This window comes from Bactrocera dorsalis, chromosome 5 (genome assembly GCF_023373825.1).
Source record: "Bactrocera dorsalis isolate Fly_Bdor chromosome 5, ASM2337382v1, whole genome shotgun sequence".
In the NCBI taxonomy this organism is placed as follows: domain Eukaryota; kingdom Metazoa; phylum Arthropoda; class Insecta; order Diptera; family Tephritidae; genus Bactrocera; species Bactrocera dorsalis.
The window spans coordinates 41,483,232-41,497,260 of record NC_064307.1 but is presented as its reverse complement, the minus strand read 5'-3'; the positions used below and the strand labels follow the sequence as shown (position 1 = coordinate 41,497,260).

The 14,029-nt window shown below is 41.7% G+C and overlaps 1 protein-coding gene across 3 annotated transcripts; it reads right to left on the bottom strand.

The window, feature by feature from the left end:
- Positions 1–435: 435 nt before the first annotated feature.
- LOC105229032 (fibrillin-1) lies at positions 436–14,029 on the bottom strand. Of its 3 annotated transcripts, XM_049457333.1 has the most exons (13): positions 13,871–14,029; positions 13,354–13,544; positions 8,755–8,949; positions 6,701–7,039; positions 6,210–6,635; positions 6,029–6,154; positions 5,567–5,824; positions 3,973–5,382; positions 2,122–3,228; positions 1,340–2,064; positions 1,176–1,278; positions 919–1,118; positions 436–742 (listed from the first exon to the last, which is right to left on the bottom strand). In XM_049457333.1, the coding sequence occupies exons 2-13, from the start codon at positions 13,403–13,405 to the stop codon at positions 632–634; spliced, it is 5,052 nt and encodes a 1,683-aa protein (XP_049313290.1). In that variant the 5' UTR covers positions 13,406–13,544; positions 13,871–14,029; the 3' UTR covers positions 436–631. The 3 variants fall into 3 exon arrangements, with proteins under 3 accessions (XP_049313290.1, XP_049313289.1, XP_011207387.2); XM_049457332.1 differs by having other exon boundaries at positions 2,122–5,382; XM_011209085.4 differs by lacking the exon at positions 5,567–5,824.

Genomic DNA, 14,029 nt, shown 5'->3' with positions numbered 1-14,029 from the left:
CAATGCAGAACTCCCTTAATGGAGTAAAGTTGGCTTTAAGAGAAGCCTGTGAAAACTACTTTTCGCAGTTTTTCGCCGAGAAACCAGAAAAGTGTTACACTGATGGAATAATGTCTCTGGCGGGAACCTGGCAAAAAGTGGTAGACCAAAATGGTACATATTTGGTTCATTATAAATATAAAACAAAATATGCTGACACTTGATTAGAAATACAAAAATACTTTTTCGACCACCCTATAATAAGATTTTAGATTATAATTCGATTTATTAAGACTTTCCTGAGCATAAATTTTTTTTTACAAAAACAAATATCGTTTCTCGATAATAATTCAACTATTTTAATAAAAACATTTTTCACCGTCAGATTTTCGGAGATCCACCTGGAGATCGCTTGCGAGATCAAGGGAATCCAATGTTTTTCAAAATGAACCACCGTTTCTTAAGTACATTTTCAATATGATTATTCTCTTTATTGAATACAAACTGTATGATTACATATACAAAGTTAAGATTAAAATACAAAAGCTGTTTTGGTTTAAATACACTTTACTGGCCAACGCTGACTTAACTACGAGTAAGTACAAAATATAAATTCCATTATAAAAGGTTCGAACTTAAGTTACTACTTCGTTTAGAAGGCAGTGAAATCGGACCAATTTGTGGCGATCAAACGGCGGTGGGCGTGACGACGCGGCGATCCACGGCGTATATTTTTCAAGACGCAGCCGTATTCTAAAGTCACCTGTTCATTATAAAATATAATTAAGATAATAATCGAATAAATGCATTCGGTAGCGTATGAGATTAGAAAAGCAACAACACTAGAGCAAGCAAAGTTTGCGGCGTTTAAATTCATGCAGGTCGTTTATGCCAAGTGTAGCGTACACGAATCAGCCATTCGGGATAAAAATAACTTACAGATTGGGCGTCGGTAACCTTAACCGGGGCACGACCGGGGCACATCACAAACGACTCATGACCGGGTAGTAATTTCGCCTGTAAGCCCCGTGGAGGGGGTGGACGCATTAAAGGTGCGGGTGCCAACTGAGCAGCGGGCACTGCTGTTGGGTAGCTCGGGTTAAATGTAGACAAGGAATTGCTGGCCGCGGAGTTGGCTTCTAATGAGAAAGAGCATTTTTTAGTTCAATGATAGAAAATATATATAAAGCGCTCACCTTTCACAAGAATTTGGAATTCACAACGGGCGGTAATGCCTTGCTTATTAGTTGCCTCATAGTATACCGGGTGTATGCCAGCTTTAAAGAGTTCGCCGGGTATCTGTAACAACAGATAATAAGTCCATATACAACATACACTTTTACAACTGTTGCATACTTACCCTTGATTTATAGAGTTTTTTCAGTGGACCCAGTGTGCTTTCGAAGCGCGGTTCTTCCCACACCACCGAGCGTTGCAATTGATTCGGACTCAACGATACCTCGAAGGAACGCGTACAGAAATTCACGCTAGGCGAAACAGCACGCTCCACTTTGATGATTGTGCGACATCTGGCGCGTCTACCCGAAATGGGATCTTGACCGCGGAATGTCACTATATGTTGACCAGCACCTAAATGAGCTTGCATATTGCGCGTCCAAGCCGGCGCAGACTCAATGTAACGGTAATCCATATTAGTGATGGGTTTTTGCAAAATAATGTGGGCGGTAGTGGCGCCATCGGCCAGAAAAACGGTGGTATTTTGCGGACATTTAATGTAGGGACGTTGTGAAGCAACGGAACTACCAAAACCAGTTGGTGGTCTCACTTGTGGTAATATCGGTCTATGGAAAAAGTCGTCGACGCCAACGGAAGGTAGACGTGGCTGAGCACCAATAACAGGCAAAGTAGGTAGCAATGGAGATCTCGCCAACGGCACACACTCGAAGGTGGCATTGGGTGACCAAGTCAGTTCCGCGGTGCAGATGGCAACGCTCAAGCCTATGGGCACATAACCGGGCTGACAACGCAGCTGACAGCGTTCACCAATGACTGCATTGCTAGCTGTGCAGGCAGCGGGTACAATCTCGCCATTAATCGGTTGGTGTAGACGGGGGCAAGTAGTAGCTGTAAAACGGCGGAAATGTCAATATACATCTTGTAACTACTGCTGAAAATACTTACGCAGACAACGGCTTTCAAAGTCATCCCACTGACCGGAAGCATTGCAAAAACGTTGGGTGGGTCCCTCCAGGCGGTAACCCTGGTTGCACCACACTTTGCAGCGCGTATTATAGAAATGCTTGCGCTTGTGGCGATATTTCGTGCAATGGAAGTCACCGTTAGCCGGCGCAGTGAAGGGTGTACATTGATCGCGTGACTCAAGCAAACGCTCGCATGTGCGACGATCGCTGGCCAAACGGTAGCCCAGCGAGCACTTGCACTGAAAGCTGCCAATATGATTAATGCATTCACCGCCGACACAGCCACCGTTGTCCAGCAAACACTCGTTGACATCCTCACATTCGCGACCATTGCGGAGCGCATAACCTGGAGGACACACACACTCGTAGGAGCCGTTGGTATTCAGACAGCTATACTGACAAACGCCGGGAGTAGCGCATTCGTCAATATCCACACACTGGTTTGGGTTCACTGAGCTCACAGCAAAGCCAGGCGGACAAATTGTCACACAACTTACACCATCGTCGGGAGTTACGCCATCCGAGCAAAGACATTGGAAGCCACCAGCGGTATTATGACATAGCTGCGCACAACCGCCATTATTGTAGGCACATTCATCAATATCCACGCAAGTCTTGCCGTCTACGGAGAGCTCGAGTCCGCTAGGACAAGAACAACCCGTTTCTGGATTACAAATATGTGAGCAGCCGCCATTATCGCGTAGACAGACATCTATTATAGCGGTGTCCAGTGTATCGAGCTCATCGGTGCGCACATCAACTTCCAACGGAGTTGTTGCAATGCAGTTCCGTTTATCCGCCGCCAATGTGTGACCTACAGGACATGTGCACTCGTAACTGCCCAATTTATTGTCGCAACCGTGACTGCAACCATGATCGCTGGCAATGCACTCATCCACATCCAAACAAGTCGCTTTGTTTTCACCCAACAGATAGCCCTCCGGACAAATACATTCATAACCGCCTTCCACATTTACACAATCGTGCGAGCAGTCGTGTCTGCCCAGCGCACATTCATCGACGTCTATGCAGGTACGACGATCCTCACCTAACTGGAAGCCGCCCTCGCAGCCGCATTCGTAAGAACCTAGAAGATTGACGCAAACAAAAGTACAGTTACCAAAACCATTGGCACATTCGTCGATATCGACACAGTCGAGACCATTCGGCGACAATTCATAACCCGCGCTACAAGCACACTCAAAGCTGCCAGGTGTATTGTAACAGCGCTGCCGGCAACCACCATTTGCGCGTGCGCATTCGTCGATGTCCAGACATGTGTGCGCATCAGCAGCCAAAGCATAGCCGGTAGGACAGTGGCAGCGCACACCCACACCGGGTGCGAAGTCACACGCATGCGTGCAACCACCATTGTCCTGTAAGCAAGCATTGACCAGCAAGCAAGTGCGATTATCTACCGAGCTTAGCGTAAAGCCAGGCGGACAGGAGCACTGGAAGCTGCCGGGAAAATTCATGCAGAAATGTGAGCAATTTCCGTTCGAAATGGAGCATTCGTCGATATCTAAGCATGATGGTGATGAATTTTGTGTCTTTGAAATGGTTGGTGTTGACATGATAGATGAAGTTTTGGCAAATGAGCTAGCCGGCTGCATGGATGAGAGTAACGCGCGCAGCGAAGCATAAACCGGCGGCAAACCCAATGCAAAGCCAGGCGGACATATGCAAGTGTACGAGCCATTGAGATTTTCGCAAAGCGTACCAGCGTCGCAATTATGCAACCCCAAAGCGCATTCGTCCACATCGAAGCAAAACGATTTGAGCGGACCATCGAGAAACTCAAAGCCCAGTTCGCAGGCGCAATCGTACCCACCTGCAAAATTCTTGCAAACCTGATGGCAACCACCATTTCCGATCTCACATTCGTCGACGTCCATACACGATTTGCCATCAGCAGCCAATTCATAACCGCTGTGACAGGCACAAGCACCATCCTCCTCCGACTTGCAAATATGTTCGCAGCCATTATTTTGCTCAGTGCAAACATCTTTGTACGCACATTGTAAGCCATCATCAGCCAATGACATACCCTCCGGACAGATGCACTTGAAGCCCACACCTTCAGCAATACATTGGTGTGAACACTGATGCGCTTCGCAGGGATCGGCGATATGACAAGCGCCACTCTCGGCCTCAGGTTCGCTACCGTCGGCACATAAGCAGACGTAACCGCCGGGTTTATTAACGCAATTCAGAGCACCACAAACATCCGGTGTCGCTGCACACTCATCGACATCAGCGCAGACATGTTCGTTACTGCCCTCGACGAAAACGAAGCCCAACGGGCAGCCACACTGATACGAACCTAAATTGTTGAAGCACTCGTGTGAACACTCGTGCATACCATTAGCACATTCGTCGATATCTTGACAGTGATTCGTCTCGAACACATAACCCGACGGGCATTCGCAGCTAAAGGCGCTGTTATCCTCACTCGGCACACACACGCCGGGCGCACAACTTTCATAGCCGCCCGCCACGGTGCATACGCTCTCAGCCACCACGCAGTTGTGTAAGTCATCACTCAACTTGTAACCCGCTGGGCAAACGCATTCAAAAACGCCACTCGGCAAATCAACACACTGGTGGGCGCAACGTGTCTTATTCAGTTGTGGATTATTCAAATCTTGACAGGTGTCCGCCACACAAGTACGTTGATCCTCGAGCAGATGCTCATTAGCGCCACAAGTACAAATAAACGAGCCAATCGTATTCTCACAACCACCGGTACACAGTTTAGTAGGCGCTGCCGCCGCATCGTCTTCATTCTCTACGATAACGTCACACTCGTTGATGTCGACACAAGTGCGTTCGTCTTCGGCAAGATCATAACCGCCGGGGCAGGTGCACTCGTACGAACCATCGGTGTTCAGGCAGTGTTCACAGCCGCTTGTGCCCTCAGCGCACTCGTCAATATCTACGCAATTGTCTGAGTTCTCGCCGCCCGCGCGATAGCCGGCCGGACAGATAGGGCCACTTTCGGAAATGCGCCGTATGCCCTGATCGTCTTCACTTTCTTCTTCCGCATTGGGCTCACTTTCGACTTTTGTTTCTACTTCGTCCACTTCTTTGACAGCTTCCTCCACTTCTTCAACTTCATTGGTCGCCTCTGCGCCATTTTCTGGTGTATTCAGCGCCGGTATGCAGCGATAAGAGCCGTGCGTATTCTCACAACCGCCGGCGCATTGTGCAGCCACTTCCGGCTGCTCGCATTCGTTGATGTCTGCAAAAAAGTGAGATTAATGTGGTCTTCAGAAAAAACAGGACTAATTAGCAATAACTAGCGTATAATTAGTGGTGAGCAAAGTAAGCATTTAGCATGAATTTTGACACTTTCTTCTCTCAACCAGGTTCAATGTTATTAAGCAATTGTCATATCGACTTTCCAAGCTTGTAACGCGGCCCACCTTCACAATTTTTTCCGTCTGTCGACATCAGCCAACCGCTCGGACACAGACAATAGATGCGCCCCATCGACGAGAGGCACTGATGTGAGCAGCCACCATTGGCGTTGGCGCACTCGCCGGCATCGTTGCAGGTGTGATTATCGTCGGCTAATTGCGTGCCGGCTAGACCTTCGCACGAGCATCTGTAGCCGCGCCATTCATTGTGGCAGGTGTCTTGGCACGGGCCATGTCCGTTGCGTAACAAGCACTCGTTGATATCTGAGGCAAGTTTGGATGTACGTGAGGATGTTGTGGGTGAGCGCGTGTGACAGATGTTTGATTGCATTACAATGGAAGAGTTGGCGGGAGTTTAGCGGGTGACGGATGTGACATGCGAGTGTATGAAATAAATGATATATGAAGCGTTTACAAACTACAATACAAGTTAGAGTTGGAATGACGAGCATGCTAGTTGACACTCACCGATGCATGTATTGCCCGTCAGCGTATTGATTTGCAGACCCTGCTCACAGGCGCACTGGTAAGAACCGGGTAGATTGTTGCAAAGCTGCTCGCAGCCGCCATTATCAAGCTCACATTCATTAATATCTAAAAGAAAGATAACATCAATACTTGGCTTCACATTATAGCGTTACAAGCTCACCATGACAGCTGGCATAGTCGTTGGGATCCAAACTGAATCCATCAAAACAGGAACACTTCAGACGCGGCTCATTCTCGCCCGGGAAAAGCAAACGCTCGCATTTCTGCTCACAACCACCTTTGTCGGCGCCGCAATTGTCATCGAGATAACGTGGCGTATAGGGATCCTGTGTGGGCGCAACAACAATATTGACATCGGTAACGGGCGCGTCAGGCGCAGTATTGGTTGGCGCGACGCTCTCACTTTCTAGCGCAGTATTTTCATGCGCCGCAGTTTCAATCTCATTGCTGATTTCTTGCTCGTTCTCCTCAACTTCCGCGACAGCTGGTGGTGGTGGTGGCGGTGGTGCTACGCGATTATCGGTAGACTCCTCTGCAGCGTCTTCTTCGTCTTCGTCATCGTCAACCGCTTCATACTCGTCGTATTCTGTGTGGATGGTAGGACTGTATTTATAAAATAATGTTCTGCCATGAGATTTCGTTCGCACTCACCTTCTTCATCCGCATCGGTATATTCGCCCAGCGCCACACAAGTCGGCAAATCACCCACCCACTTGCGTTGACTACAATATAATGTCGTTATGTCGGCATCCTCCAATTCGAAGTTATCATTACAGGCGTAAAGCGCCACCAGGAAGACATGTTCCCCTTTGCGCCGACGATCGTATTTTTGCACGAAACCATGCCTTATATCGGGTGCTGTAATTTTCGCCTGCACGCAAGTCATATCCAATGAGGCGGCCATTTCTGCAGAAATATGTCTGTCTTCAATTATATTCTGCGGCTTCTTCTTTTTGGTGCGCTCAGCATTTACCTCATTCGAGAGCCCAGCTGAAATGAAAATTTGTTGGGTTTAGCCGACTTTTTGTATATGTATGGACGATTTTTACTGATTTCAAAGATAGATCCCTGGTAGAAAATTCTAGTTATCTTGAGAGAGGTCTTTAAATTTAGAAACTGTAATTGATAGTTGATAATATGATATAGTAAAGATTATAATCTGATTTTTCCCGTCGGGCAAAAACTAAGAGGCTTTTGAGGCCTACTCAAGGGCATGCTGAGACTGCCTAATTGATTTATTTCTTAATAAATCGGATTGATTTTCATTTATGAAGTTGTCACTTACGACTTGCTATTACTTTAATTCAGTCAAGAAACGGACTCAGCCAAACATGACGAGTTCAGTTCCTTGCTTAATTTCCTGTTTGGCTCTATGAAGCCATTCTCAAGAAAATAATGTTCTGTGGTGTATTCGCTCCACTTGCTAAGGAGCGTGAACGTATAAATAGTAACTCTTATTCGCATCTCCGGTGCACTGCAGACTTTTTTCACGAATGGGTCGAAGCTAGGAGTGAAGGTTGAAAGAAAACTTTTCTGTAAGATGCTGTCAGTCAATTTTAGCTTTAGGCTATTGTATCACTGTATTATCTTTCAGGCTGAAGTGAGCGCTATTTAGATGGTGGTGACGTACTGCTATGAAGTGCAGACTCTTTCAGAGAGGTGTGCATTCACTCACACATCAAGACGGCGAAATACCATCAAGCTACTTCATCATCATGATCGTTTGGATTATTCCTAGCCATATTCTCAAAATCGTAGGCGTTCTTACTGAACACTTCTCGAACCAGAAGACATAGCCGAAATTGACATAGCCTATTCAACAAACAACAGCTTTGTTAATTTGTAAAGTTCTTGTGATCGATTATATAGGAGTTTTAGGTAACAAGCGGACCAGAGTCTAAGCTATTCAAGTGAGATCCTTACCTAACCTTAATTTTTGAAATCCTAATTTGTATTATATATTTCCCCAGCGGACAGGGGATAGAAATTGCCCGCGATAAATTATGCCTGTCGTAAGAGGCGACTAAAATCCATATGGACTATATCTGCCTTGCCTAGAAATTTCCGCATAGTCTTTGTCAGGTATAGTTCTATAATACTCAGCTTGGAATGATATTACTTAGAGACTTTGAATGAGCTTTCTTCTAATGAAAAGTCATTTGTAGTTCAAGCGACTGGTGACATTTGTCGCTCATTCATTAAGTCTGTGGGTGCTCAACTGGTAGTAGCAAAGGCTACAACGTCTGACCGCAGACTGAAGTCTGGTACCACGGCGAGGAGTTAGCCCTTGGAGTTCGCTCACAAACATTATCTTTGGAAGCTAATTCTCCTCTCAGTTGTATTTCTTATTGGATAAAATAGTAAAAAAAAGATCTTTATCTTGATTTTCACCGACCAAATTGTATGACAGCTCTATGCTATAGTTATCCGATGCGCTCAATTCAAAATTTAATCGATATCTCAAAATCTCAGTTCATCTAGCTGATTATTTAGCTAATCATTATCATATATACTATATATCAACTGTTTCCAATATTTTCTTCGCAGTGTTACAAAATTCGTCACACACTTAGGGTATATTAAGTTCAATCGGTTAAGTTTTATGACTGATTGATGATGATCTTCAAGGTGTCATAATTGATATGAACCAAGTTTATTAACTATTAAACCATAGTTAATTATCATAGACAAACATTATAACATACCTTTTTCACATTTTGGCGGTTCGACATCCCAGAGATCTGAATCCACATCGCATATCAACTCGTTGCTGCCACTCAACTCATAGCCCTCCTCGCATTCATATATGGCGCGCACAGCATCCTCTTCATTGATTATTTTTACAGTGGAATGTTCCGCATAGGGCGCACTCTCACAGTCCTCATGACGCGCCAGTGACACTTTTTGAAACAAATAATAAGAAAATACACAAAAAAAAATAAATATTGATTTAAGGTTATGCTGATTTTCAAAAGCATTTACGCATAATCTTAAAGCAATAAACATAATGAGATATTGTTGTTCAAAACTAGCGTGACACCCAGCCATTGGCATCGGAGACATTTTACGTGTTCTCCCTTTATGTTTAGAGGCGATGCTCTTAAGCTCAAACACACACATCAACACATATGTACATATTTAAATTTCAGAATTTCTCGAGCCAATTTTCCTACTGATTTATGTCTTAAAGTTTTCCAAATTATTAAATTATCTTTGATTGCGAATGTGTAGAGAATATATAATAAACATCTTATATAGTATATAGGTTTAATTAAAATTCTCGCCGGCCGGCATATTTATCTATTTTATTTCTTTCTCTTAATTCTCTTACATGATTATCTCACTTTGCCGCAACAAAATCGTAAATAACGAAATTCCGAGCTTTTTTATACCCTTGCACCCTGTTGCTAAAGAGTATTATAGTTTTGTTCACCTAACGGTTGTACGTTTCACCTAAAACTAAGCGAGACAGATATAAGGTTATATATATACTACATATATAAATGATCAGGGTGACGAGAAAAGTTGAAATCCGGGTGACTGTCTGTCTGTCCGTCCATCCGCGCAAGTTGTAACTTGAGTAAAAATTGAGATATCTTGATGAAACTTGGTATGTGGGTTCCTTAGTACAAAGAAAATAACGAGTTCGTAGATGGGCGTGATCGGACCACTCACACGGCCACACTTCGCCATTAACCGAAAAGTCAAGAAAAGCCATAGCTAAGCCTAAAATAAAGATATAAAGGTGTAATTTGGTACAGAGAGTCGGAGCAGACAAAGATACCGGTGGGTAAAAAATGTTGGTGGTCGCGGAGTAAAGTTCAAACAACCAAAATTGTTATGCTAGAATACCATAATATACTTCTACCGACAGTGTGAAAATATAAGAAATCGGAGGTTACTCCCCATATAACAGTACTGTCAAAAACTACGAATGGTGCGATAAATTAATAACTATAAACGCTAAAGGCATTAAACTTTACCACCGAGGTGAAAATTTGGACGATGGGCGTCGCACCTCCCACGTTTTGGTGAAATCCCATATCTCGGGACCAGGCCAAACCAATTTCGACAAAATTGAGTACATGTTAATCCTTTTACATTATTATGTCACATTGTGAAAATGGATGAAATCGGACAACAACCACGCCTACTTTCCATATAGCACGATTTCAAATTTCACTAGACTCGTTCAGTTTCCAGTACACAAATCAGGAAACAATTAATATAACGGGGTACAACTTATGACCAATAATTGTTTAAATTCGATAAAAACTGTTCAAGCCCTAAGGTACCGAAAATTTAGACCCCGGTACCTATATTTGACTTTTGATCGAAAATGTCGCTCAATGTGTGATATATATAACTGAAATTAAGGGATAATCCTCCTCTTGTAATGGTATGTCTGTATGTCAAAAATTGATTGAATCGAGTCATCCATTTACTTAATATCAGGATTTGCGCACATCCCACTGACTTTACTCTAAGTAATTGGTTTTACACCTTCAAGTATTTCTCTGGCTTTGATTCTTGAAAGTTGCAAGAGTATAAAATGTTCGGTTGCACGCGAGCATAACACTTCCTTACATGTTATTTATATTTTTAGTTATTTTTATTCCTTTATTTTATTTTTGTGATACGCATATATAAAAATAAATTTAAGTTTAGAAAATAGTTGTAGTGTGTTCTGATTTATAATCGAAAATTTAGTTGAAGTTAAATGCATGAATGATGTCATATTCGAATGGAACAAGATTTTCAATTTTCTTACTATATAGATTAGATAAGATCGCATTAATATTAGATATGCAAATGTTTGTACAAAGTGTTTGCGTGTAAATTACTTAAAAAAAAAAAAAAATATCTCTTGTTGCTTGTCTGTCCAACCTTCTGTACACACGAAAACCAGACCTTCAGGTTTTGTGATATCAATCCGAAATTTTCCACACCTCCTTACTTTTTCCAAGAAGCTGCTCATTTTTCGGAACTTGCGATATCGGACCACTATAGCATATAGCTGGTATACAAACTGAACCATCGAAGTCCAGTTTTTGTAAGGAAAAAAAGATCTTCACTGTATTTTGTATAGATTACTGGCCAAGACAACGCTCTACATTCTCTAACAGATGTAGATGCTTGAGTGCTTGGACGTTATGGAACTGCATGTTGATGAACTTTCACTGATTTTGACACCAAACAAGGAATACCGTCGGGCACAATAATTTGGAAGATATGCATTTGGAGTTAAACCAACTCAAAGATTATTTTCACTCAAAAATTGTTTGCTTGAGCTCAATCAGAGTCGATACATAAAATCCGCTCCCTCTTTGATGCCAACACGACGATTTTCAAGCACTGTTTCTTTAACTTTTTCCTTAACCTGCACTGAATGCTTTTAGCCACTCAAATACTTGTGTTCGTAGTAAAGAAAAGTCGTCAGAACACTTCTGCAACATTTTCCACGATTCTGTAGTTCTGAATCTATTAAAAACACAAAATTTTAAGAAAACTCCTCGGTTTTTTATTAATATTAGCTATTTTACACTTATGTGAGCAACAAAAAGCAAGACTTTGTTCGTAACTTAAAAATTTCTAATTTATTTTTCAAAATCTATATAGGCTCCTTCAAAGTAATCTCCGTTGGCCACAATACACGTTTTTTCCTATCCTTGAAACAGTTGTTAAAGTCAATTTCGGGAATAGCCTTCAATGCGCGTATCGATTTACGTTTAATGTATTCAATTGACTCAAAATAGTTTCCCCGGAGCGGTTGTTTGGGCTTGCTGAATAGCCAAAAGTATAAAAATCAGGAGTTGTAGGTCTATAGTTCCGGCCCCTTTTTACGAATAGCTTTGCATAACACTAAATAATATTCCGTGTTGAAAGTTTGACTGGTCAAAAAGCATTCGGAGTGCACCACACCTCGATAAACAAAGAAAACTGTCAACATAACCAAGATTTTGAACTGTTCCGGCAATGTTTTTTCGGCTCTGGCTCACTTTTGCCACGATATTTGACCGACTCGTCTGTTTCGGGGTAGTAAGCATAAATCCAAGACTCTTCGTCAGTAATAATATGTTTCATGAAATACTGGTAGCCGGAAAGCATTGTTTCACTAACGTTAACGGGACAATGTTTCGAAAATATTGAGTGATTTTGGAACCAATCGTGCTTTTACCTTTTTTTAGGCCCAAATAATATTTTAAAATGTTTTTTACTGATTTTTTGACATGTTGATCAGCAGTTGATGTGGATGGCCGTCCCGGACGTGGTTCATTGTCTACAATTGCTCATGACAAACAATTATCATCGATTCAAAAATTTGATTCCGCACATAAAATTTAATGGAACTATTTGTTAAATAATTTCACTCATCGCAAAAATCGCCGCGTTCACTTTATGTACTTCAGAACGACAGATGTCACTGATAGTCATACCACCATAGAAAAAATTATTTCGACGAATGGGTTTTCGCGCAACCTTTAAATTAAAAAGTCTTACTATTTTTCATCCACAGTTATACGTATTAACAAACTTCACACGAACAAAAACGAAATTATATCAATCTTGATAAAAAACTTAACGATTCGGTTTGAGCCCATATGAAAAAGAACAGTCAGTGTCATATTTTATACGATGGTATATACATTTATTAAATGTATATAATAATATTTTTTTTATTATGTTATATATCCACCCACAACTACTCACCTACTATATCTCAACAGACTGGGAAGGATATTCTATATATAATTCTCAAAACATTCAAAACCCAGAAAATTTATAGAGCAACTATCATCCCAAACACAGTTTTAAGAATTTCTCAAGAAATATTTTAAAATTTGTCCAAGTTCTGAGTTAAGGTTTTAACTAAAACACATATTTTTTCACTTTAGATGATCTTTTAAGGAGTTATCTTGCCAATACGTGCGCAATTTTTTCCGACGGATCACCGGAAATGGCGTGTCACTGGCCATGTTTAAAATTTGTTTCCAAAAATTTCAGAATTTCTTTGTTAATAGTATATGTTTCTAACAATAAATACTCGAAAATAATATTTCATTTTTTATACATACTAGAAAAAATTGTTAAAAAGAGGCTGTTTTTACCCGAGGAAACCCCTTAAAAAAGGTTTCGTTCGCTCGTTATTATTTACAAATATACTTTTCACCCTTTTTTAATGTGTATGATTTGGCATAATACTAATGTCTGATACATTTTTGAAGTGGTCTTGCGTTCACAGCGCCACTTGAAGGGTTAATAAAATCCCGAACTAAATTCAATGATTGAAAGCGCAAACTTACCACCAACTAATGCCACGATCGCGAGACAAACGAGTTGACAGCGCACAGCCATGCTGCTAATCCTTCGCGCTTAACCAAATCACTATAGTTTAGCGAGCGAAAAGCCAAAAAACACTCGGGAAAAATCACTTTAATGCGCGGCTGTTAACGATTTTAAAACATTGCCCGATTTGTTGGCGACACCTTGAATTCTGCGGAGATTTTGAAATGAAAATAGCACACACTTAAACTTTCTTAAACTTTCGGCATTAAAAATAGCTGCTGCTTGAAAGGGGGAAATGTTGAACACATGAAAAAAATTGTGTGAATTTGCACTTCGGTATTTAATTAAGAGAGCAGAGTCAGTGCACAGGAAGTGAGGAATATATATAATTTTTTATATAATTTTCGAAATAAAATACTAAAACTATATATATATATATACACTGAATATAGAGATGTGTTTTTCACTTTCTTAGCACTAATTTTATATATTTTCACACTTCCACAGGATATCGTATATCACCAATTTACTTACGCACAACTTTTCTTAGTCACGGCCGCGGAAAGACTGAAGATTTACTTCGCCGCACGATTTTCCACAACCACCGATAGTTCTTTCAAACAGCATATAGTATATATAGTTACAAACACACACACACACGTCCACTTGATTGGCAGCCTGCCGCCCTAAAAA